The sequence below is a fragment of the Aspergillus pseudodeflectus genome (assembly GCF_044049435.1).
Source record: "Aspergillus pseudodeflectus strain CBS 756.74 chromosome Unknown BJX68scaffold_46, whole genome shotgun sequence".
Lineage (NCBI taxonomy): Eukaryota > Fungi > Ascomycota > Eurotiomycetes > Eurotiales > Aspergillaceae > Aspergillus > Aspergillus pseudodeflectus.
This window is the reverse complement of record NW_027263822.1, coordinates 1-23,969: the sequence shown is the minus strand read 5'-3', so window position 1 is coordinate 23,969 and position 23,969 is coordinate 1. Positions and strand designations below refer to the sequence as shown.

Genomic DNA, 23,969 nt, shown 5'->3' with positions numbered 1-23,969 from the left:
CACTAAGCACTTGGTTCATATGTTTTTTGAATACTCACCGGCAGCAGAAAGCAGACCTAAGTCAGGCGCTATTCCACAGACAGTATCTTCTTGGGCGAGGACGCACGCATGGAGTTGCTGGTGGGGAAAAAAGGTCGAGATCAAAGAAACACTGGCACCATACGTAGAGTCGAATATATTCTGGCCTGAGGGGTGTTGATTAAAAAAACACCCCAACCAACGCAGCTGAAGTCTGAGCACGTCAAATCAGCTCCCTATATCGTCTCTCTTCATGTTAGACCCAGCTTCCCTCTGGCATTCGAACATGACTCGATTGGAAAGCTCATTAGTTGCATCCAGCAGCAGAGATGAGCCGGTCAGATGCATCTTTCCTCCCCAAACCAGAACTTCCACAAGGCGCCCCGTTTCTATGTACGTTGTATGCTGGACGTACCCTGCCCCGCCACTAATTTCAGGGTCCTCCGGAGATGCATGGCAAACATCAACAGCACCTATCCCTGATACCATTTGTACTGGACAGCATACAGCCTATTCGAGTGACTATTCTCGCACCCGGCAAATAACGCTGCCCGCCTGGGCTTCTTGCCCCGCGGGACCCTCTCTCCTCCACAAATCCTCGCAGCGTCGCAATCTCCGTGCCGACCCCAACTATAATCAGCTACTTACTCGAGCTCACGGCGTTATGGTTTACATTGGGCCTCTTGAAGCCTTTGTCGGAAGGTGGTCGCGAGTTATTAGTGATTGCCGGGCACAGCAATGTGTCTATCCAGGCATCGAAAGTCATCAGAGTTTCCGCCGAAAGCTCCCTTCCCTATGGCCAACCAGGCGAGCAGGTCGGTGCTTTTCTAATAAAGAATTTCTCCTTGGGGATCGTCTGGCATTTTGAGTCCAATCGCGTTGGCTACAGCCGAAACCGGCATAGAACATGATCCGCGGGTGCGTTCCGACACATTGTGTCATCGGGGGGGTAGTTTCTGGCGGTCTAAATAAGGGTCGCCAATAGCTCTCTGCCTTCACTTTGACATTCCTGTGCTATCTGGCGCCACATCGGCGATCGAAATATTAGGTGTCGCGCTTGATACCGCCAGCAAGCCTCCACTTGGCTAGCAGCCCCCATGGGCAAGCCCGGAATGGTTCCGGAACACTCCAAACGCCCCTTGAAAGTGGCAGGGTTGATTCGCCACTTCCGCTGCGATATAGCCTGACCAAGTAACGGACGCAGAGGTGTTGTTGTTCCACGTGACAGATGCCCCTATTCAAAACGTCGCGTGAGAGGTGGAGCAAGGGTTCGTACTGGTTCATCCTTGTGATAAAGATCTCTCTAGGCGGAGCGCTTTTCCCAGCGAAACAAGGGATCTCAATCCCGTTCCTTAGACCAGCTCATAATGTCAAGTCCAACGCCCACACCGTGTTCCTCGACCCTGCGCCTCCGCGCGAAGAGGGCATGCGACCATTGTCGTGCACGCAAGACGCGCTGCGTGGTACTCACCGGGGCTACGTCGTGCACGGCATGTCAATCATACCAGGTATATTGCGGTCTCGATCTTGAGAAACATCGCCGGTAAGCTAGATGACACTGGACTGGGGGTGGTAAAATAGCCATCTGACCGTTTAGATATCAGTACCGCCGCGTGAAGCGCCTTGCGCGTGATGTCGAGCGTCAAGCCCGCCTAGGATTTGCAGGTAGGATGTTCAGCCCGGCTGTCATCATAACGGGAGCTGCTTTGCTAACTAGTCGCAGGGGCTAAAGCAACAGGCATGGCGTTTAAGCTGGAAAAGGCATATGAGCAGCGATACACTGACCACTACGGGCCTGGCGTATCACCATCGACAAATCAGCCGAGCGCACCCACAGTGCCAAGCTCTCCAAGCTTTATACCTCTCCCAAGCTATATTAGACAGCTCTCTGATCCCGCTGATGCCAGTGCTCTCGATGACTTGGCAGCTCAAGGAGCCTTCGCGGTCCCCCCAACAGATTCTCAGTTCGCGTTGTTGAAGAGCTTCGTACAGCACGTGCACTCTGGTCTGCCGCTGCTTAATCTCGGCTCACTGCTCGACGCGATAGTATTGCGAGATGGTCAGCAGGTTGGCTTGTTACTATTCCAGGCCGTCATGTTTGCCGGGGCGATCTTCGTTGACGACGTACATTTGCATTTGATGGGATACAAGTCTCGGAGAGATGCCTTGAAGGAACTCTTTGCGCGCGCAAGAGCTTTGTACGAGTACGGTTGCGAGACTGACCAGGTGGAAACCTTACAGGCGTTGCTCCTTTTTACACTCTACCAGGAGGACCACCGGTGCGGGCCATCGTTCTGGATGAGTACGCTGTGGGCCAGGACGCAGGCCACGAAGCTGTGGCATGGAGCAGAGGTATTAGAGTCGGGCCGAGGTCTCTGGAGGCGCCTTTGGTGGAGTATCTACACCAGGGATCGCGTAATTGCCCTCGACACCAGACACCCGGTGTACATCGGCGACGAGGAGCATAATGTCCCAATGCTACTGCTGGCTGACTTTGAAGCCTGCTACGCGACCGGCAAAACATACTTGGAGCTGGGCCTCGATCTCACCTTGCGCGATACGGCAACCAAGACTGCACTGGCGCTGACTTTTATCTACAAAGCCAAGCTTTGCCAGTACATCGCCCGCATCCTATCCACCCAGTACTCAGTCGGCGTCGCCTCCACCGGAGCAGCGATGTATACGCCCCGGGGTACGGGTTTAGCTTCGCCCGAGTTCCAGGACCTCCAGCGTGAGCTGGATGGGTGGCAGGCTAGTCTGCCTCAGTCGCACCAGTTTCAGTTTCCAATAGCTGTTCTTCCCCCTCGAGGCGAAGCCCAGGACATTGTACACGTGCAGCAGTCCGTGGTGCAGATGCTATTTTTCATGGGAGTCCACTTGTTGCATCGTCCTTCCCTTTGTCTGCCGTTCGTGGTCAACTCTTTGGACGGCATATTCCGCGACCTCTCCGCGTGGAAGATCGAGTGCGCGTCTCAAAACATCATCGCCATCGCACACAGCCTCCACATTAACAACATGACCGATTGCCTGCCGGACACCGCTGTAACATCCCTCCTCTCTGCCGCAATATCCTACACTGTCAAACCTGCTCCGCGGGGTTCCCCAGCTGCAGATTACCTACAACAAGCCCGGGATTGTCTCGAAAGGCTGAAGGACAGATACGAGGGGGCCCGCTGCGCGGAAGCCTTCCTGAACTATGCTGCTAAGCTATTGGAGCGTTTTGAAAGCCTTTCGCTACCGCTGTCTGAGATGAACGAGGCCGAGGTTGCTAGTTCCCATGGCTCCGATGGATTTCAGTCGTGCGCCTGCCATGAGGACCCTACCTTGCCTTGTATTTATTACTGAACATTAAGTTCCGTGGATTGTTTATCTGTTGGTTGACAGGTATCTGCATCACTTTCTTTGCTTGTATATTCTTGAACGACTGTCCAGTTCCGCGGGCGTTAAGAGAGTAGTTTGCTCTGATTCGGGAGCAAAGTACAGCTTGAATCTTGGGGATCCCAGAAACTCATACGGATTCTCATCATGATGGGCGAGCGAGGATGCCCCTAAAATGTTCCCGTTTGTCCCCTCAGTACCCCGTCTTCCCAAATGAGACCCTAAACAAAGAGAGGGAGAAAGCGAAACAGGGCGAGGGCTCCGATGGCCATATTATCGAGGAAACAAAAGGGTCGAGAACGTCGCTTGATTGATTTGATAGAGTAACAGATCAATAGATGCTGCAGAGATGGATCACTAACCTAGGGTGGATATCCATACAACTTCCATCCACACGCCCAACAGAATTCAATCGACATCTATTAACCCTCCCTCTTCAGAGCCTCCGCCATATCCCCCAACGTCTCAAACCTCCAATCGTAGATATTCTCCTCCAGATTCCCCATCACAGCGCCAGGCCTCTCAATCCAAACGGACGCAATCCCAACCTTCTTCGCCGGATGATGATCATGATACTGGCTCTGCGCCGTCTGCAGGACTTCTTCCTTCCTCACTCCGAACTCGCGCTCCACCGCCGCGAGCATGTACTCGAAATTCCGCACGTCGGGCTTATAACTGCCGACGTCCTGCGCGGTGATGATCAGATCGAAGGGGAAGCCCTGGAGGCTGCCGGCATTCGTTTTGGCAAAGGACTGGCGATCGACGTTCGAAAGAACGACGAGTTTGTAGTGTTTCTTCAGCTCATACAATGCAGCGACGGTATCGCCGAACGCGGGCCAGGACCCGATACTCTCCCCGAATGCGCGCGACTCTTCCGTGCTCGGTGCGTGCAGGCCGAGGGTCTCGAGCAGCGGCGCGTGTATTGTCGACAGGACGTCAGAGTACAGCATGTCGGGGGTTTTCTCCTGCTGGGATTTTTCGAGGGCGTGGTAGGCGTGCAGCAGCTCGTGTTTCGTGAATGTCTTTGAGGGGGATTTGGAGAGCGCGGGTTGGAGGGCTGCGATGATTCCGCCTTCCCAGTCGACGAGGGTGCCGTAGACGTCGAAGGTGAGGAGTTTGTAGGATTTTAGGGAGGACATTTTGGTATCGCGATTGTGGTGTGGAGAGTGAGAGGGAGAGGGTTGGAAGAAGAGGAAGAAAGAAAGGATAAATGATGAAGATGGAGGGGAGTGAATTGGAGAAAGTTGGAGACGAGGGGTTCTCGCTCTCTCTTATCAGTGCTGCAGAATGTGGGGACGCCTTCCGATAACATCGCGGCGCCTTCTGCGGACATTTGCTGCGCCCTGTGACATTGATATGGAGATTGAAATTGAAAATTCGGATATAGTCATGATATTTGGCAAGATAACGGATGTATTTTGGCTCTGGCTGTTTTTAGACTGGATAGATACAGTGGCTACTGTGCGGGAACGCGTGTATAGATTTTTTCGTGCCAAGAACTGCAGCCAACACTATTTGTATGTCTTTTACGTCATACGGCAATGCGAAACCCTAACTCACTTGGGTTTCTACTGCTCTTCCGAGCCGAAATAGAGTAGATGGAAATCCGAATAATTGGAGTTGAATGCCGGAAGTGCACGACTTTTTGACGAGGTGGTGTGCACATCTACAGCAGTTTGACCACCCCACAGTACAAGTCTACACGATGATGCGGGATTGCTATACTGAGATGGAGCAGGATTCAGGAGTGACTTGCACTTAACTGCAGATAGGGTATGCTTTCCTGCGCTATACATCAGTAAGAGGTACGACGTCCGGTGTCGCCAGGGCAGTGAAAGTGGCTACCTCTTGGGTACGAGCAGAGGTGTATCCCGGTTTGTTGGAAAGTAGGGATTGACAATTCATGTAGATTGTATCATGATCAAAAGTGTATACAGGGTTGGCTTTGCACTACCTCGGTACTCCGATGACTCCTGCTCGATATATATATATTTACATAGTAGGCCTACTGAGCGATTATCGGTACTTGTTGCTATTTCGAGGAGATAGGCGAGCCTAACGTTCTGAACTGTACGACCTATTGCGGGTATTTACTAGAGTGGCTGTCAGTATCTTGAAACGTCGAGTGAGGGTTAGTAGGGGAGTATGCCCCGGGGAGAGGGAGAGAGAAAAAGCACGCCAGGTAGCCTAAATATCCCTTCCCTTAGTAACTTTCAATTCTTCCATTAGTTGACAATGACAGTAAACCTCCTCGAGTTTACATCAGTGGATCGTGTGTAGCCGGAACCTTGTTACGATATTATCATAGTAGTCACACAAGTTCTTCGTATGGTAGGCAGTGACATTGCATTCTCTCCAAATAATCCCCCTCTAATTGGCCCACCTCTCACTTATGCACCCTCAGCCGCAGATCCCGCGGGGCGCTTTGGCCCTTCGGGCTGTCAGCTTGTGGGCTGGACCAATCGCTCCATTTCGATTTCCACCGCTGCGACCACCCCTGCACTCAGCTCTGCCTTTGGCGGCTTCGCCGACCGTGGCGCTCAGCTGAGCTGGCTAGATTTATTATTAGGCCTTTATATATAAGATGCGTCGCGTCGCCCGCTGGCGCGACCTTAATTCACCGTTTAGAATTTCCCCGCTACCCTTCACGCGATCTTAGTCCCCCACCACGGAGCGACGAACAAAACAAATCAGCCGCGCCAAAATGACGACCCAGCGCAGAGCCCAAGAAGCACCCGCATCCGACCCCATTTCTCTCCCCCGCGGCGAATACCACCCCGCCTCCCCCAGCGACTCCCGCGCCCCCTGTCCCATCCTCAACTCCCTCGCAAACCACGGCCTGATCTCACGCACCGGTCGCAACGTCACAAAAGCCTCGCTAGAATCCGCCCTCGCAGAAATCGGCCTCGCACGGACAGCGCGGCTCGCGCTCTGCAGCATCTCGTTCAAAGTGCACGCCGACGAGGGCGATCCCAATGCGCCAAAGGGGAGTTCGAGATTGGGGTTTCGCGAGGTCGGGCAGGTCGACGACAATGGCGTTGACGTGCTGAATCTGGATCAGGTGGGGCGGCCACAGGGGATGGAGCATGATGTGTCGCTGTCGCGCCGGGATCGGGCTGTGGGGGATCATATGAAGCTCGATCGCGGGTTGTATGAGCAGCTTATGGGCGTCGCGGGGCCGAGAGATGCGAAGAAGCGCAGCTTCAAACTTTGGTCCCTGGCGTCCTACCGCAAGACCCTGTACGCCGACGCAAAAGCCACAAACCCGCATCTGGTCTTCGGAATCCCGCAGCATGCGGCGGGCTGTCTCGAAGTCGCGGCGATGCAGGCTGTTTTTGGAAAGGGGGTTTTCAAGGGCGTTCCGCGGGAATATTATGAGGCTGTCCTGGGCGAAGAGAGGTTGCCGTATCGCGAGGGGTGGAGGCCGCGGCGGTTTATGCTGTTACTGGAGATTGCGGTATTTGCCATTTTTGTGGCGGTTCTGGCGTGGCCTTTTTCGTTGTTTTAGAGAGGGCCAGGTTGAGGGTTGGAAGGGGAGTGGGAAGATGGGGGTCTCATGTCTGGATAACCTATTCGAATTGAGCGATTATTTTCCACCTATTTGGCCATGAGTACTACTGAGAGTCCCAGCGTACTTTCGATTTACTATCTCATCAACTTGCCCAAATTCTCAATTCCAAGACACCTCCAGTCTTTAATGTCCTCCAGATCGGCAGCCTAAACTTCTGGTTCGGCCCTATAATGTGCATCCATCCATCTGTCTTGCAATCATCACCAATCCATGCCGGACCCGAAATCCCAGCGCGCAGTGAGATCAGATAGACAAGACAGTGACTAAACCATTTGACGCCCTGGCAGAAAGCACGCGCCATGTGATTGTACTAAGCACATTTCGGCTGGGCGGACAGGGACTTTGGACTGCTGCTACAGCTACAGTTACACTAGGATACGTTTATTAGTTGCACAAGCAAGTTCCTATTGCGAATGTCAGATCCCACAAAGGAGGGGACGACTAGGGATGTCCTGGCGGTTACAGACGGATATAACTGACTGCAAGCTGCCTGAGACTGGCTGCCATAACCTAGCCAAGTATAGACTACACTCCATATAACAAGGGCCATGGTTTTTGTCTTTTATTTCATGCCTAGCACCCAGTCCTTTGGCCTTGTACAGTCTGTTTGCTCCTAGCTGGACCTTTCCTTTTTGAACCTCTATAATACATGTCGTGATGCGTTGATCATTTATCTCCATCCTCCTCCTGTCAGATGTTTCTCCCATGCAAACTACTATTGGCATACTAGTACTATTGAAATATATTATTATCCTGTTTGCTTATTAGTCTTCCTGTGTGGTGTACAATAATGAAATGGATGGGAAGCTCCTCCCCAATTCAACCTGAGTACATAAATGGACACCAGCAGGCCATCGAGCTGGGGCCTGGGGGCTTGATATATATGACCTGCACTAGAATTGTCTGTAGGTTGTTGGATTTGCTGCGAGTGGCGTATTGTAAGGACTCGTCCCAATATAGAGATTGATATGTCGAAATCATACCTCAAAGAGCCTGGTCTGTAGTTGAGCTTCACTAGGCCCGACAACCTCGCCAGCCCGCCTTCCCGATAAGTCCGGCTGATAGGATATCAGCAGTCGTGGGAGCCGCTCGCCCGCTCGAGCTAAGAGTAGTATGGGCTCGCGTGTGGATCAAGTTGGATTTGCTTGCGCATGGGATTGGGATGGATGGATGCTGCTTAATGCAAAGAGGACTATGCTTGGATCGCGTGCTTGGTGCTGGTCGATGATTTCAAGTAATTGATACACAGCCATTCACTCTATGCTTTTGTTGATGTTTGTGATGTTTACGGTCTCTCAACGCTGACAACAGAACCACTTTCACCTCCTTGCTGGCAATAGGCTTGTTTATCCTATGAATGGAGCTCAGCTTAGATTGATACTTTTCCCATGGACAATAGTATCTCAGGTTTTATCGCTAGGGATTCCTTTTGTGAGTGAGATTGCCGTCTAGGGTACAAACACTTTAATCAAGTGCCTGGCTTCAGGAACAAAGGTATTTAGATGCTCTCGAAGTAAACTGATCTTGGGGGGGAATTCAAAGAGATGTATTCTACAACCTGTCTTTCATCCCACACTACATGATACCCCACACGGAAATGGCAATTTGATGATCGACCAAAGTGGCACCGATCGGTTCTTGGGCAATCCTGGCCGGTTGGGCTGACACAAACAATGCATGTGCGGCCCAACGAGGCTGAGAGTCTCGGTATTTTAGACGCCTCTGTCGCCCTTGCACCTGGGAGTCTCTGTATCAATTTCCATCATACACTTCCTCAATTTACTTTCTCGATAATCTATTCCTACCCGCAATCGGTTCGATCCTGCGGTATGAGCGCTCCATATCACCCTTGCAACCTCGACATCGAGATGAGATGGGACTATGTAAGGCACTCAGGGCTACAAACTCTGCCTCTCCATCAAAGCTTCAATCTATTGGAGTTTGTTCTGAAGTTTCGAGACTTGAACTAATTCACCAATGAAATTCCCAGCGCATCGCAGGCCCACGCACACGCACAACCTCTCAGGATACTCCGAGCCGTGACGCAAACTCAGGCGCGACTGGTGCTTCCACGCAGCGAACGAGGATGTATATATGTGTCCGTAGTTCCCACTTCTTTGCTTATTTTAGCGAGTTAGTAAGGGGGCGGAAAAAAACCAATGAACTAACATGCCTTAGTGCCAATGCGGCAACGGGCCCCAGGACATTTCCAACCAGCCGATATGTTTTCAGTGTGAGCATACGGCGTGTTATAATTGCCAGGTTATTAGCTAAGCCTGGGTTGGGTTTTCTCCTTCTATGGATGGCTGCCTGGTGGGGCTGGCTCGGCTCTGCAAGAGGAAGAGCAAGGGAAAGAGCAACATTGCTTTGGTCCTGTGGTGATTATGTTCGCGAGGTAGTAGCAATTCAAATACGACGCGATATATGGTCAACTGGAAGAGTCTACTACTGTCTGGCGGCACATGCAGTCCATTATCCACTAGATTTTGGTGCAAGGATTAGTAGACATAGGCAGTACTTTCTTGATCCTAGCGCGCGTATCAGTCCTCGATGGGAAGATCCATAGGAAAGCTGAGTTTGAATCAAGTGGGACCGATCTCTACCAAGACCCTGGAACGGCTTAAAAGAGATTATCAGGATACCCTTGTCACGTCGCTGTCGTAAAAGCTTTGCGCCAGCGCAGGGACGAGTACTACCTTAATAAAAGGAGGAAGAAAAGATGGGTAGAATCATCATTCTGCGTGCTGTCCATCATGGATGCGGGGAGTTAATACAGCATCCGGTGCCGCCGTGGCTGGGTAATGTGCAACAGGAATAATCAGAGCCTCGAGGATCCATGATGAAGAGTACGAAGGTTTATCTATTGCAGTATACGGTAACCTGTTTATCTCCAACAAACCCCACCCGAACCGCATACGGCACCAGCCTCTTCCTCGCAACACACACAGCCCTGGGCGCCGTCACCCCCGCACCCAGCTTCGCCTTCCTCAACAAGCTCATCAATCTGCCTCGCTTCTTCCTCCCTCCCCTCCTTTCTCACCCGCCCATTAATTTCGGTAATCGTCATGAGATGGAGTTCAGTCAGGCTTGAGGATACGAGTACCAGGGGTATCCATAGATTGTCAGTCCGTCCCTTCCCATCACTCATCCTCACTGGTAGAAGTATACACGTGCGGGATATGACCTAGGTAGTATACATTGAAAGACAAAAAAACTAAGAAACGGCGCCCGGCATGCATCCGCCCAGCCACCGCAAGCCCAGCGGTGTTAACCGCGAAGCATCATCCCTTACCTGTTTGGCCTTCTGGGAAGATGCAGAGCGCGGGTGACAGTGGTCAAGGTCAAAAACAGTATAGGTAGAGGGCCAAATCCCCGCGATGAAAATCCCATCTTCCCATCCACACTTACGCAGATTTGGCCGATTAGTATGCGCTCTATATTATGGAGGTGGCTTTCAACACTTTGGGATCTAGAGCTTGGTGGGTGGATTGGATTCCATCGCAACCCGGGAAGATATTCATATTATATTTCCAGGAGCGACTCGACTGGCGCCTTTCAAGGGCAGGACGTGAGAGAAATCATAAGACTGGACGCAATGGCGATAAAAGCAATACTGCTTAGCATAGTATTATCAACTTCAAAATAGGTAGCCAAGATAAACTCAAAGCAATCCATGCAGTGCCACGTTATAGATGTCAGCGTTAGCACCAATCTATCATACAAAACAGCACGAGTCCCAGGTAAAGTGGACCAAGGGGATCGACGCTGTCGCAGCGGAGGAATTGATGCGCTGTTCTGGGGAATCCATGTGAGACACACGTCAAGCGCCCTATCTTCGTGCCCCGGCCTGACTTCTGCACGAGATAGAAAACCAAACAAAAACCACCAGCGTGCTTGATTCCGGCCCTATTTACAAAACAGGCTCCGCAGTTTCCGGGTTGTATTTTCTGCAGTCAGTTTCTTTACAGATCACACGGCCTTTTCTCGCAGCAGGCCGAGGATAGGCGCGCAGGTTAGTATTCCACGAATGTAGACTGATCACAGCTATATCACTTTCATACACATCTTCTTGCGTCTTTCGTCCTATCAGATGCCCTCGGGTCAGGAATATTAGACCCTCATTTCCGCTATTCTATTATACCCCGAACTAAGCATTCCCCTCTCCATCCCTCGCGAGATGCGCCGCATTAGTCTGCGCCTCGGTGACATACTTGTCGAACTTGCGCAGGTTGACCCGTTTCTCGAACCTGGAAATGCACATTAGCGTCTTCGCCACAGGGTATGGCTAGAGGGAGGAGACGAGAAAGTGGGACATGGACCATGATAGACATACAACTCATCAATCTCCCCAGGCGTCCTCCTCGTAACCTCCGGAAGAATAAACCACGCAATAACCACAGAAATCAAACCGGTCGCGGCGAAACTACGCGCACCAACGAAGACTGATATTAGCACATCCATTTCCTCCCCGAAAACCCCACCGCGTCAAACCAAAGCCAAAATCACAGAGCAAACTCACAAGAACCCCGTCTTAACCCCCCACTTGGTAACACCCTGATTGATCATGAGCGGCGTGCAGAAACTAAACATGGTGGCCAGCATATTGGACAGGGCGAGCGACCAGCCGGCCGTTTGGGCGCGGAGGCGCTGCGAGGGGATTTCGGCGGCGTAGGCGTAGCCGATTGCGGATGCGCCCGTTGTGCTGAATGTGGCGAGGCAGGCGAAGAAGATCTAGACGTGTCAAAGGGGTTTTTTTGTTAGATGGAGGTTGGGAAGTGGAGGTGGAAGTGGAGGTGGAATGGGAACAGGAAGAGGGCCGGCGACGTACCAGGAGAGAGCTCAGCGATGGCTGCGTGTAATCGAAGCAGCCGACAATTCCGAGCGCGAGGACCGAGAGGACAGTCACACCGTATGGATACACTGTTAGCGGGCGACGGCCGAAGCGATCGGTCAGGGTGCATGTGAGGATCATGGAGATGATCTGCACGCAGGAGAGGATGAGGGTGACGAGGAAGGGGTCAGTGTTGCCGGCGTATTGGACTAGCCACGATAGATTAGCATTGTCGCCCCCTAAACCTTGAACTCGAGACCGTCGTTTGTGAACGTACAGAAGTAAGTAGCGTATGTGTTGAACACGGACAACCCGACAAACTGCTGCGTGATCTTCGGCCACGCGGCGATGAGGAAGCGGAGGAGGTTCCGACCCTGGAAGACAGCCCACATGCCTCTTGGCTATCGCGCTGCGCGATATGGCGTTCTTCCATGATTGTCGCCGTCATGATTCCCTGGTTGACCTGGTTAGCAACAAGAACAGGCCCATTTACCAGAGTAGCGTGGCTAGAACATACAATCTGCTGCTGCGTATCATACCCCTCAACGCGGCCATTGCACATGGTCAACACCTTTTCGGCCTTCTCGAAGCGGTCCTTGCCGACAAGCCACCATGGCGACTCGGGGATGAGCACAAAGATGATTCCAGCGATGCCGACCATCGCCCACTGGGTGTAGATGGGGGTGCGGAAGTTGTAGGGGTCTGTCGCGTTGAGGCGGTTGAGGGCGACCGAGGCGAAGAGCTGCCCGATGACGAACCAGCTAGAGATGTTAGTTTCGCCCAATTGCGCGGCAGCGCGATCTTGGTAAATGCATGACGTACAAGCTGTATGCGTTGATGAGGAAGCCGCGCAGTTGCGTCGGGGAAATCTCCGAGAGGTAGAGAGGCAGCGTTGACTGGAGCATGCCGACGCCCATTCCGGAGAAGAGCTTCGCGACGAGCCAGTGTTCCCAGTGTGTGGCGAAGGTTTCGATGAAGACGCTCTGCAGCAGTCAGTTTAGGTTACCAAGCAGGGGTGGACTTGCCGATAAGGAAAGAAAGACATACGATCACAAACGTAAGCCAGATGATGTAGAGGGCCGTCTTTCGTCCGTAACCCTCAGTCACGTATTGTAGCAGCTGCACACGTTAACTCGGCTCATCTCCGTCAATCCAAATGGGGAAAAGAAGGAAACCTACAATCTGCCCAACGGTCTGCCCAGCCGACTGAATCCCTCCCCAAGCAGAGACATACTTCCCTTCGATGATGGTCTCTTCCGGATCCGTCATCTGCCGGATGAACCCCTTGTTCGAGACGACGCCGCCGTTCAAGTTGATTTCTATCCCATTGGTTGTTAGCCGTTGTTTATTAAAGCACTGAATCTCAACGGGAGAGAGGGGCGGAGAGAAACATACGATACCCATCAAGCGCAGCACTAAACGCAGCCGCCATCGCAATCGTCGTCACAGTCTTGTACCGCAGCAGACCTTCCCAGATGCCGAGGTCGTCGAGATTCGAGCGCATGAGTGGCTCACCCTTGGCCACGGTCGGTGGCGGATGGGTCTCGACGGTATTACATTGCTCGACGTTTTCGCTCTGCGCCTTTTCGTGGTCCATGGTGACGATGTGTTGAATTCCTCAAGACAAGAGAGCCAAGTTTGCAGATGCAGACGATCAGGTTGGGGTGGACGGGGGACGATCCATTCCACCCCGCACTAGATCTTATAGCCAACACGCTGCCCCAGACCCAGACCTCGTGCCATCGACACCCCGAGCCCCCGCTCGTCGAAGACGGCTATTGACTGGTTTTTGGGGCCATTTGCCGCCTCGTGGAGAGCTGGCCCGTTGGACCGGTGTGATATGACTCGCCGTCCAGTGAGAAGACATAGACACCAACCAGACTGGCATTGACTATGCGTAGATGGAGGTCGTGCCACTGGAAGATGGTTGGTTAGCTGGGGTAAACTAAATCACTAGCGTAAGCCCGGGCCGGGTAATACAAGGCCAGCCACGCAGCACAAGCTTCCTTGGGAGGCCAAGGAATTACCCGAGTTGGAGGCGCTCGGGGATGTCGGATGGAATAGCCCTGACTGTTTGAAGTCGAGGGATGGCCGCGTAAGATGCGACGGCGACTCGCTGGGGATTATACCGAGGCGGCAATTGAGTCGTCTCGAGCCCACTGGGCCCTGCGTGTTCGGTACTCGATCTTGCCCCATGGGGTTCTCCGGCGTTTACTTGGTGGATGGGATATGCCAAGCACTGTGTCAGCAAGTATGAGTGACGCACGCATCATAGCATGAGGCCGACTCTCACGGGTATGAAAGGCCGTAGTAAATCAACATCAAAAAGAGCAGACATTGATGCAACTTTAGCACAAAATGATTTCGCACCTACCTACCCTTTGCCACGCTGCGAGTACCCTTGCGGTGACTTTCAACGTCCCCGCATCTCCGCCGGCCAACGCTAGCAAGCGACTCTCCGCCGCTCCGGTCGGTGTGTCGTATGTATCCCACCCAGTCGAAAGAGAGCAGCATGTTGACAAGCCAGCCTGGAGTTCTTCACTTTCCTAGAGTACATCACCGACGTCCCGGCAACGACTGCCTGTCTTGAGAACCTCAAAGACTTGACCGGCGTATGGCCGCCTCTGCGAATTGGTGGGACGACTCAGTATGTCATGAGTCCCTCATTCTGGTGACACCAGTTCACTTGATTTGCCGAAGCTGATAAGCGCACGGACCGCGCACTGCATAGAGCCCAGCTGACGGAATGTAGCGACCCAGGGCGGCTGTGGAATTAGCCCGGCATTCGGCGCAGCGCTGTGGATTGTCGACTACGTGATGCCGACGGTGCTGATGGGGACAGAGGTCAGCGCGGTGGCTCCTCCCAGTGCACAATGACCAACAGCGAGACAGGCACTCTACTTCCACCAAGGAACGATCGGAAACTATAAATAGCGCATCAGCCGCAGCCTGGCACACCCTAACACATCCCCAGGCCAATACTGCTGGTGGGGCCGCTACACCACCGGAGCCCGATATTACGGCGCCTACCGGCCAAACCTGGCCCTCGCAAACGCCGACCAAATCGCCCCGCTGGACGACCAGACATCTTCCATGGCCGCGTACGCCATCTACCACGACGGCGAGCCCGTCCGAGTGCTCTTGTACAACTTGGAATATTATACCAGGGGACGCGACCGTTGGAGAGCTACACATTGACTGGCTTGTCTTTTGCTTCTGGAAGAGTCGCGGCGAAACGGCTGACTGCGGCGTACATATTCGACCTCAAGGGTTGATAGGGGCCAGAGTCCGACGATTGCGGGACAGACGTTTGGGAATGGGGATTATGCGATTGAGGGGACGGCGGTTGTGGAGGCTGTAGAGGTTGTTGATGGGGAGGCGACATTTACTGTTGCTGCGTCGGAGGCATTGTTGGTGTATCTGTAGTATGGTGTGGCAGAGTATAGTAGGCTGGACGTGCAGTGAGGTCGGTAAAAAGCAGAGGATGGATGTGGAGGCGTGCAAGAGAAGATCGGGGTAAAGGGGTCCGAAGAGAGTACAAGTAGGAAGCAAGTTCCCCCAGATTCCATCCTCTCAAAGTACATTCGTAACAACCGCAATCATGAATGTCTCTCCGGATGAACAGGCGGTACGGAGTCCTTTCACCCCTTTCATCCTTTCCCTCCCCAACTAACCAGCCAGACCATCAACGCCCTGCAAGCCAACTGGATCTGGACCCCAACCTGGACCGATTCCTCCCCGCACAACACCGCCGGCCGCGTCGTCCGCTTCACCCGCCAATTCCCCCTCTCTTCGTCTCCAACAAAAGCCCTTCTCCACTTCTCCGCCGACACCCGATACAAGCTCTTCGTCAATGGCGTACGAGTCGCCGTCGGGCCGACGCGGAGCAGTCCGTGGATCTGGTACTACGACACCTTGGACATCGCTCCGTATTTGCAGCTAGGGACGAATACAGTGCGATTCGATGTCGTTCGCTATTTTGCTGCGTCGCGCGGTGCGATGCCGTTTCAGCGGACGGCCGTTCCGGGGCTGACGGTTGTTGGGCAGGTAGAAGGCGATTATGAGAGCGTTGTTCTTGATTCTGCTGGTGATGGTGGGCAGTGGGAGGCAAGGATTGATGACAGTGTCACGTTTCCAATGGGCCGCGTGGATGATGTTTTTCTTCATGTTGGTCAATCCCCGGTGCGTGGCGATTCCGGCTAACCATCCAGTAGATCAGCGAGCGCATCTCGCCGACGACTCCATCACAGGCAGTGATGCCCGTGGCATACGGACTCAGGACCCTCAATGGGGATCTCGCGCCCTGGCGCTTGAGACCACGTCCGATTCCAATGTACGAGGAGAGCCGGATCGCGGTCGACACGATTCGCTCGTGCCGGAGCACGATTTCCATCCAGGACTGGACCTCGTGGCTTGCACAAGGAACGCCATTGACCCTTGCCCAGGACTCATCACACACCCTCGAAATCCAGGCGGATGTACACTCGACTGCCTTTCTCCGTTGGACATTCCAAGCAACCAAGCCATCATCTATTCGGATGAAGGTCACGTATTCCGAAGGTTACGAGCTGGAGCCTCGAGCATACCCCTTCTTCCGCACAAAGAAAGATCGGCTAGACGCGTCAGGACACCTGATCGGCCCGTTCGACGAAGTAGAGTTCAACCTCGAGACCTCTGAACCTGTCGTCTATGAACCATTCTGGTTCCGCACTTTCCGTCTCATCCGACTAGAGATCACGACTGGACCCGAACCCATCACCCTAACCAGCTTCACCGCAACACAAGTAAACTATCCCCTGGCCGTGAAAGCCCGCTGGGAGGATCCCAGCGATGCAGATAGCAAAGCCATTTGGGACGTCTCGATTCGGACGCTGCGCAACTGCATGTTCGACGGCTACTCCGACTGTCCATTTTACGAGCAGCTGCAGTACTCCGGCGACTCGCGCCAAGTCGGTCTTTTCCACTACCTCCTCTCCGGAGACGACAGACTCATGCGACAAGCGATCACCAACTATGCGGCGTCGATCGTTGCCGAAGGACTCACGCAGTCTCGATTCCCGTCACACGTTCCGCAGGTCATTGCCGGGTTCTCGCTCTACTGGATCCTTCAGGTAGCGGACCATCATCTCTTCTTCGGGGATACACCATTCACACGCTCCTTCCTTCCTCGGATCGACGGCGTGCTTGAATTCTTCGCAGCGCACGTCGACGAGCTCGGCCTCGTCAGCGGACTCCCCGAGGACGTCTGGCAGTACGTAGACTGGGTCACGACCTGGGGCGCAACAGACACACACCCGGATAAAGGGGTCCCAACGTCAGGCCGTGAATCCAACCGGCACACATATTTCAGCCTCCTCTACGCATACGTCCTGCAGCAAGCTGCGCGTCTCGTCCGAGACGTCGGAAGGCCTGGCCACGCCGAGGAATACGAGGCGCGCGCGTCTTCTCTCCGCTCCGCTGTCCGAGCGCACTGCTACGACGGGCAGTTTTTCACAGACAGCACGGCGGGCGTTGCAGGTGACGAAGCGTATTCGCAACACTGCCAGGTCTTTGCCGTTCTCTCGGGAACGGCTGCGCCAGAGGACCACGCGCGGTTATTGACAGCGTGCCTCGATGACGCGCGCTTCTCGAAATGCTCGTACATGATGCGCTTCTATCTCCTCCGAGCTGCCGCCGTAGCAGGCGACGACGTGTACGAGGGATTCTGGAAGGACGCGTGGACTCCCTGGCGGAAGATGCTGGCTCAGAATCTCACGACGTGGGAAGAGGACGATGTACGGCAGCGCTCGGACTGTCATGCGTGGGGAAGTGTTCCGATTTATGAGTACTGCACGGAACTAGCGGGTGTTCAACCCATCGCTGCGGGATCGAGGAAGATATTGTTTAAACCGCGGTTGGTGCTGAGCGATGGGTTGAGGGCCAAGGTGGCGTTGGGTGGGGATAATGTCGCGACGGTCGAGTGGAAGACGCTCTTGACGGGGAAGAAGCAGGTTGAGCTGCGCTTGGAGAAACCCGTCGAGGTTGTGAGTCGGCTTCTGGGGGGTGAGGAGGTTGAGCATGGTGTTGTTGCCCGTATATCACTTCAGCATTAGCCTCTCTTTAGTTGTCATGGGATCTCTTGCACTGTGATTAGAATCGACCTTACGCGCATAATTGAGAACAAGGCACAACTGCCAGTATACTCAATGTCTCGAATAACTGTCCTTGATCCGACTCGAGTATTCTTCTTCAACTGACGCAGACTTTCGTTTCCTCCATTCTTCCTCGCAGAAACTCGCCGCTAAAAGTCGAACAGCCCAACCCCGGTGGATAACAGCGAGCCACGCTCATGGCAGAGCGAGAACGGATTCTGATATTCTGGCTGCACACGACCAGGTCCGTCAGACAGTAAAGAACCCGAGAGTAAAATAGCATCGTCAGCAGTGAACTCGCTGTGCAATAAGGACATCGATATTTACAGCAATACTAGTAGTACCAGACCGGCTTGTATCAGACACGCTATTGACGAATATTTCGAGTCTTCTGATTGAGACTCGGCTTGCAGCTTGCTCAACCTCTCTGTTTCTTCATAATATTCAGTCCTGTGTACCTCTGCCATTTCAGATAGGCTCAGCCCACGGCTTGATAGAGTGAACAAACGAGACCAAAAGTACATCCACAAGCAGGCCCTCTACAATATCCAGAAACACGACGAGTGGGCGACTCCTTTCAGCGCACTCGAGACCGTGTTTGTCGAGGAGAGCAGGAAGCTCGCGCGGCTTGCCTCAACCAAGCTCTACGGCCCGCTCTATGACTCTGCGCAGTCGATATTTGCACTCTACGGATCACCAGCTACCGATCTGCACTCGCTCGGCGCACCTCACGTGGAGATTCTCTTCACCCAGATCCGCGCTTTGTCCGCTCGGGCGAGTCACACGCGCTCCGCGGGATGTACTGTGAGAACCCACGCGCCACATCCTCCTACTCGGTCTCCCTCATCGAATTCCCCTCCTTCCGCCTGAGCGAGATCCACATCGTGACCTTGAAGAGAAAGCCATTAGCCGGAATAACCGGAGAGCCTATCCTCCCTCCCCTGGAACCCGACGACGTCGAATCTCCTCCTCCTACTACTACTACTACTCCTCAACGCTGGTTCAAGGTAAGTTTGTGGCCAGAAACAGCTACTATTATTGCTGTTTTAAGCTTACCTTTTACCTGCCTAACTAAAATATAGCCGTGCTAGATTAGGGTAATAATACCTGCTTACCCTCTTGCCTTAAGTACTTAGGGTGTCACAGCGGGTGCCTCAGGCTTCAGGCATCCCACAGGCGGCCGCGAGGCTACCAAAGCGCCTGCGGGTTATATACATTATATAATATATTTATTAATAACACACTGGAAGATCTAGAGTTATATTAATAATAATAATAATAAAAGGTCTATGCTATAAGAATAGTAACCTCTAAAAAGGTCCTATATATATATAACCTTATAAAATGTAAGACCTTGAACATGCGTTGATGATGCCTTAGGCTTACAAGGCCCTGTGCGCTACCTAATGGGTTCCAGGGGAATCGCGAGGTATCTCGCGATTCATGTTGGTCTTTTGGTAAGACTTTGGAAGGACACGTGACCTGGCAGAGAACCCTTATATAAAATTACTAGTTCTTCTAGTTCTCTAGTAATTTATTTCTAAGTAAATCTACTAATAGCTCCTCCTTCCTCTTTTATATATTTATTATACCTTAATATCTTAGTTGTTGCTAGGCAACCGCTGCAAGTAAGGACCGACTGGCTCCCGACATCGATCCGACCTCGCCGCTTACAAGGACATCCTAAATATAGTACTAATAGTATAAAAGATGCCTGTAAGCTCTACAACATGGACAGTAAGCCATAGAATTACGCTGCAATCACCGAATAAGTCTATATAAGGACCTTCTGGCCAATATATGCCTTCACCTCCATGCCTCCTGTTCGGGTCAAGCGTAGAGAGCGCTTCAGATGAATCACAGATGCAAAGGTTGGCCAATTAGCATGTGGCCCCAGGTATAGGAGTGCATGAGCTTGCCCAGACAAGCCTTACTCCCTTCCTACACGGCGAATTAAATCGCTGACTGGGCATCTTGCATACAACAATCAACCAGGACCTTTATGTATACCTCCGCATGAACGCAGTACGTACACTGATTAAATCTTCACAAATGTGGACCTGGTGTCCAGGTGGTGTCTTACATTTTAAAGTGGAGAGCATCAATTAATATAAGAAGGAAACAAGGAGTTTAAACCTAGGTACCTCAACTAGATGTCGAAAGTGTCCTGACTGCTATCCCAACCCGTCATCCTCAAATTTCGGTTGCAGCTCACGGGGAGGATTCGTCAACTGTTCAACGTCTGTGACAGACCTCCCATCCACGCCCTCGAGCCGTGCTTCAACCTTTTCTCGCATCCGATCCGGAAATGTGGCCAGCAGTTCTGCAATCTCCCCCGGAGATAGAGCTCGATAGCTTACAACTTTTCGGTTCCCATCATAGTTTCGCCACACACCGTCCATCCCGAGATGCGAGAAGCCGGCCCCAGCGGGATCTCGTGAGAGAGAGTCTAGGGCGCGGAATAGCGCCGAGTTGTATTCGGTTGCGCAGGCGTGCTTACTTCCTGCGGCTTCCTCGCGTGGCTTAGACTGTGGCGGGAGTATCAGTAACTAAAACGAAGACAGTCATAGACGTAAAGCGTAGGATGGATGTCTGAGGGGATGGATGTCTGAGGGCCACGGCATACGTACCATCTGAGCGAATGTTTTCTCTAGTGATAGGAAATGGTCCCACAACGCAACAGGATCTGGGATCTTCTTAATAACTCAAAGCGCGGACACTTGAGGGGCGAAGTGACACAGAGAGACGATGTAACTCGAGCAGGGGTCAGGCGTTAAGCCCGGTCTTACGCACCGTCAGTGCCGAGGTAAACCGTTCTATTCGACAAATGGTACGCCTAGCAAGGATTACCTCCTGCTGGCTCTTGTCGTGGTTTTCTTTTTCTTTCCGAGGATGACCTCGCCCATTCCGATGCGAGGTACAGTAGCAGGGGTTAGTGGCTATCACATTAGCGCAGATTGGCCTGGTTCATTAATCGGAATGCATCATTCTTGGAAAGGAAAATAGGTTAGTTACTTGTTTTGGTTGCGTACTTGATCTTGAAACCTGGCGCTTGGGAGAAATGACCTCCGCCGCCGAAACTCCCGCGGATTGATGAGCTGACATTATAAAAAGGCATCCAGGAATTGCTCAAGCGATCCTACCCATCCTTTTCCACTTGCCATCCTTCTTAACTTGTCATTAATCGAACCCTCCCTCAATAGCAATTCTTTTTCGTCGCAGTTCCAAAAACCCATTGCGAACGGTCCAGGAAACCAGCGACGTCTGGGAACTCGCCTCAAACCTCCCACATGACCCATCTGGCGAGGGATTCGTCCATCTGGGGGACGACGGGGTATTGAGATCCTATGACGGTGCAGGGCTTGTTCTTGGATATCACGCCTTGGACCCGGATCAGATCGCACAGTACAACAGCGGCTTTCCCACATCAGCGCAGGAGCACCTTCGCGAGGTATTTCAGGGCGTTGATGGCCGGGCTGTGACTGACCCTGCACAACTCACCAATCCGGTGGCCGAACTACGACCGCCCGAAGCTGAAACTTCCCTCCAGTGCGACGCTCCCACTGTTGTCGACCGTCTGGCGAAACGTGCATGTAGGGACTACGCGTGCTCGAGCGACCCACTTTGCTGGTCTTATACCTGTAGCTATTGCTACAGGTCGGACGCGCTATACTGGGATGCCATGGATATATTACGAGGATTTCGTCTCACGGTGCTGTTGCTAGAACTATAAATAGTACTAGGTCAATAGAGTACGAGGCGAGCGCGCGGGTTACCGCCGGATAGGTCGGCCTTTCAAGCCCTCGAATGAACAGCTTCCTCGCTAAAATGGGCTTTAAAGAAGCTACGCTAGACTCTTAGGAGACGATCAGCTGCGTTTTTGCACATCCCGAGGCTGCCGGTAGGTAGAACGACTCGCGGTGGCACGATCCCATGTTGAAAACGGAGACACAGGCTTAACAGTCCGCATCTAGAAACCAGCCCGAACATCTCCCAAGAATAGCTCTGGAACTGTTTAATCCCTCAAACTAGGGTTCAGTGAAGTGAGGTACGCGCTGCCTCGTTCCGGTCCATCCCGCTGGCCCTATCATGATTCGTGAGTGGATGCGAATAACGAGACTAGCCAGCACAGAGCCGTATTAGACCACGTTCTTCTAGTGCTTGTTTCATCAAACCAAATGCTTGATTCATCCAACTACAAATACCATTGGTAGGAATAATGCCTCTATGGCTGATTGCCCCGGCACATGCCTAGGTCCGAGGTATCCTAAGCAATCGGAACCAGGGCAAAGGATGCTTCTCCGGGCAGGGTTGTGCTATTGTGAATACTAGAGAGTATTTGCGCTTCAACTCTGCATATGTTCAATAAAAGGGACAAGAAAATGTCCTCCACGCAGCCGTCTCCGCTACTTCACCATAACCCAAGCCTTCAGCGCAAAAATCGCCCCCCCTGATTTCGCTGATGATAGCATAATCCAGACTTGCTGTTTGATAAGATCATAAAACAATACATTGGAAATGATTGGTTAATCTTTCATATAATTAGAAGCCGTCTGTATTTACTTAATGCCCTGCAAAGACCAAGCCGAAAGACCATGCATGTACTTTATGATCTTCCGTGGTCGACGGCCCAAATGCATTTAAATCAGTCCCACCCCATATTTACCGGTTTCCCGCAATTGTAAATTGATATATTCATATTCATACGAGATACCCCGCTGAGTCCATACACGCACGCCTAGACAATACCCACCGATGACCATGATAGAAGATACATGAAGCTAGATAGCCGTATTGCAAAATCACCTCAACTTTCTACAATCTCACCAGCTGACCGAATCGCTCGCTCGGCCGAGTCCAAGTGCCACCCGCAGATCTGCAACATCGATGCCAGCTGATTTATCGGCGCCTCAAGCAAGCTGCTATTGAATTTTACCGAGTTTGACATAAATTTGAAGGAGTCGTGCAATATATTTAAATCAGACCAAGCCGTTGAACCACAGGGTTCGTTGAGGATGTGCATCGTAAGCGTAACGAAGGAGGCGAAGACGGGACTTAGGACGCTCCTACACATTTGTCTTGTCAGACTTGTAGATAATTAAATAAGGGGAACGAAGATAGGCTGAGATAATTACCGAACGCCAACCGGAGCATAGACGGGGTAATAGCGCGTGAGCCGAAGGGTTTTTCGAGCGGAACGCGTGCAAGCGGCGAGCGGAGTTTTTTGAAATTCTGGGGAACCCGCGTGAGCAAGGTATTCGGCCCTGTGTAGGGTAATGGCCGTGTGATAATAATTGAGGAGGGGAAGGGTGATTGACAATCTGGAGAAGGAGGATTCTTCCATGACATCGAGTGAGGCTTCGCATTCTGGGTGGACTGATTTCCGCCACGCGCGGACTTGTGCGGGCAGGTCTTCGATCACAGAAGGGTGATAGCGTGCACTGCTCGAATAGAGTAATTTGAATATACGCGCTTTGATGACGGCAAGCTGGCATCTGTCCTCCCTCGCATCCGTTCTTCCATGAAAGTGCGTCCAAAATCCAAAAAATGTCCTCTATTAGAAGATTACTATGTTACTTAACCCCGGTTATTGGTCTGTACCCTCAAGTAGCTCCACTTGCCTGTATCTCCTGCCTTCCTTAAATAGACCTAATTGCCTACGCGCGCCACTAGAACCAAATAGAGAACTTTCCGAGACTCCAATACTTCTCCAGGGTACGTTCCCGCGATACACATATAATGCGCGCCATGTGCATGGTTCTAGGCAGAATACTTGGTCTTGGAAGCTTTGTTTAGAGGTCTCCCACATGAGCTATACCCTCGCACTATGGTATAAACGGAAAGACTTAGATACACATGGCCCTTAAAAGGCTGCCGCGAAGAATTCTCCAGTAGCCGTAAACTTTAAACCTATTATTCAAAGGCCCACCTTGCTTCTCTAAATTACTACTACAACTACTACAACTACTACAACTACTACAACTACTACAACTACTACAACTACTACAACTACTACAACTACTACAACTACTACAACTAC

General features: G+C 52.3%; 6 protein-coding genes across 6 annotated transcripts; 4 read left to right on the top strand and 2 right to left on the bottom strand.

The window, feature by feature from the left end:
• Window positions 1-1,385: 1,385 nt before the first annotated feature.
• BJX68DRAFT_270125 (Zn(II)2Cys6 transcription factor) lies at window positions 1,386-3,363 on the top strand (the record flags this gene model as incomplete). Its single annotated transcript, XM_071046536.1, has 3 exons — window positions 1,386-1,561; window positions 1,616-1,683; window positions 1,742-3,363. 3 exons carry the CDS (start codon window positions 1,386-1,388, stop codon window positions 3,361-3,363), a joined length of 1,866 nt encoding a protein of 621 aa, XP_070895570.1.
• Window positions 3,364-3,370: 7 nt separating this feature from the next.
• BJX68DRAFT_243913 (putative haloalkanoic acid dehalogenase) lies at window positions 3,371-4,631 on the bottom strand. The gene has a single exon (XM_071041220.1). It carries the CDS (start codon window positions 4,533-4,535, stop codon window positions 3,819-3,821), a length of 717 nt encoding a protein of 238 aa, XP_070895569.1. The 5' UTR covers window positions 4,536-4,631; the 3' UTR covers window positions 3,371-3,818.
• Window positions 4,632-6,020: 1,389 nt separating this feature from the next.
• On the top strand, window positions 6,021-7,478 carry BJX68DRAFT_243912 (Chloroperoxidase). The gene has a single exon (XM_071041219.1). It carries the CDS (start codon window positions 6,101-6,103, stop codon window positions 6,902-6,904), a length of 804 nt encoding a protein of 267 aa, XP_070895568.1. The 5' UTR covers window positions 6,021-6,100; the 3' UTR covers window positions 6,905-7,478.
• A 3,636-nt stretch (window positions 7,479-11,114) lies between these two features.
• BJX68DRAFT_278028 (general substrate transporter) lies at window positions 11,115-13,520 on the bottom strand (the record flags this gene model as incomplete). Its single annotated transcript, XM_071048447.1, has 10 exons — window positions 13,194-13,520; window positions 12,978-13,117; window positions 12,846-12,917; window positions 12,621-12,781; window positions 12,316-12,559; window positions 12,076-12,199; window positions 11,796-12,007; window positions 11,487-11,698; window positions 11,301-11,390; window positions 11,115-11,214 (listed from the first exon to the last, which is right to left on the bottom strand). Exons 1-10 carry the CDS (start codon window positions 13,393-13,395, stop codon window positions 11,115-11,117), a joined length of 1,557 nt encoding a protein of 518 aa, XP_070895567.1. The 5' UTR covers window positions 13,396-13,520.
• A 636-nt stretch (window positions 13,521-14,156) lies between these two features.
• Window positions 14,157-15,224, top strand: BJX68DRAFT_270121 (glycosyl hydrolase family 79 C-terminal domain-containing protein; the record flags this gene model as incomplete). Its single annotated transcript, XM_071046535.1, has 5 exons — window positions 14,157-14,278; window positions 14,326-14,432; window positions 14,551-14,664; window positions 14,773-14,941; window positions 15,077-15,224. The coding sequence occupies 5 exons, from the start codon at window positions 14,157-14,159 to the stop codon at window positions 15,222-15,224; spliced, it is 660 nt and encodes a 219-aa protein (XP_070895566.1).
• A 175-nt stretch (window positions 15,225-15,399) lies between these two features.
• On the top strand, window positions 15,400-17,890 carry BJX68DRAFT_278027 (putative rhamnosidase B; the record flags this gene model as incomplete). Its single annotated transcript, XM_071048446.1, has 3 exons — window positions 15,400-15,426; window positions 15,480-15,965; window positions 16,013-17,890. The coding sequence occupies 3 exons, from the start codon at window positions 15,400-15,402 to the stop codon at window positions 17,888-17,890; spliced, it is 2,391 nt and encodes a 796-aa protein (XP_070895565.1).
• Window positions 17,891-23,969: the final 6,079 nt, after the last annotated feature.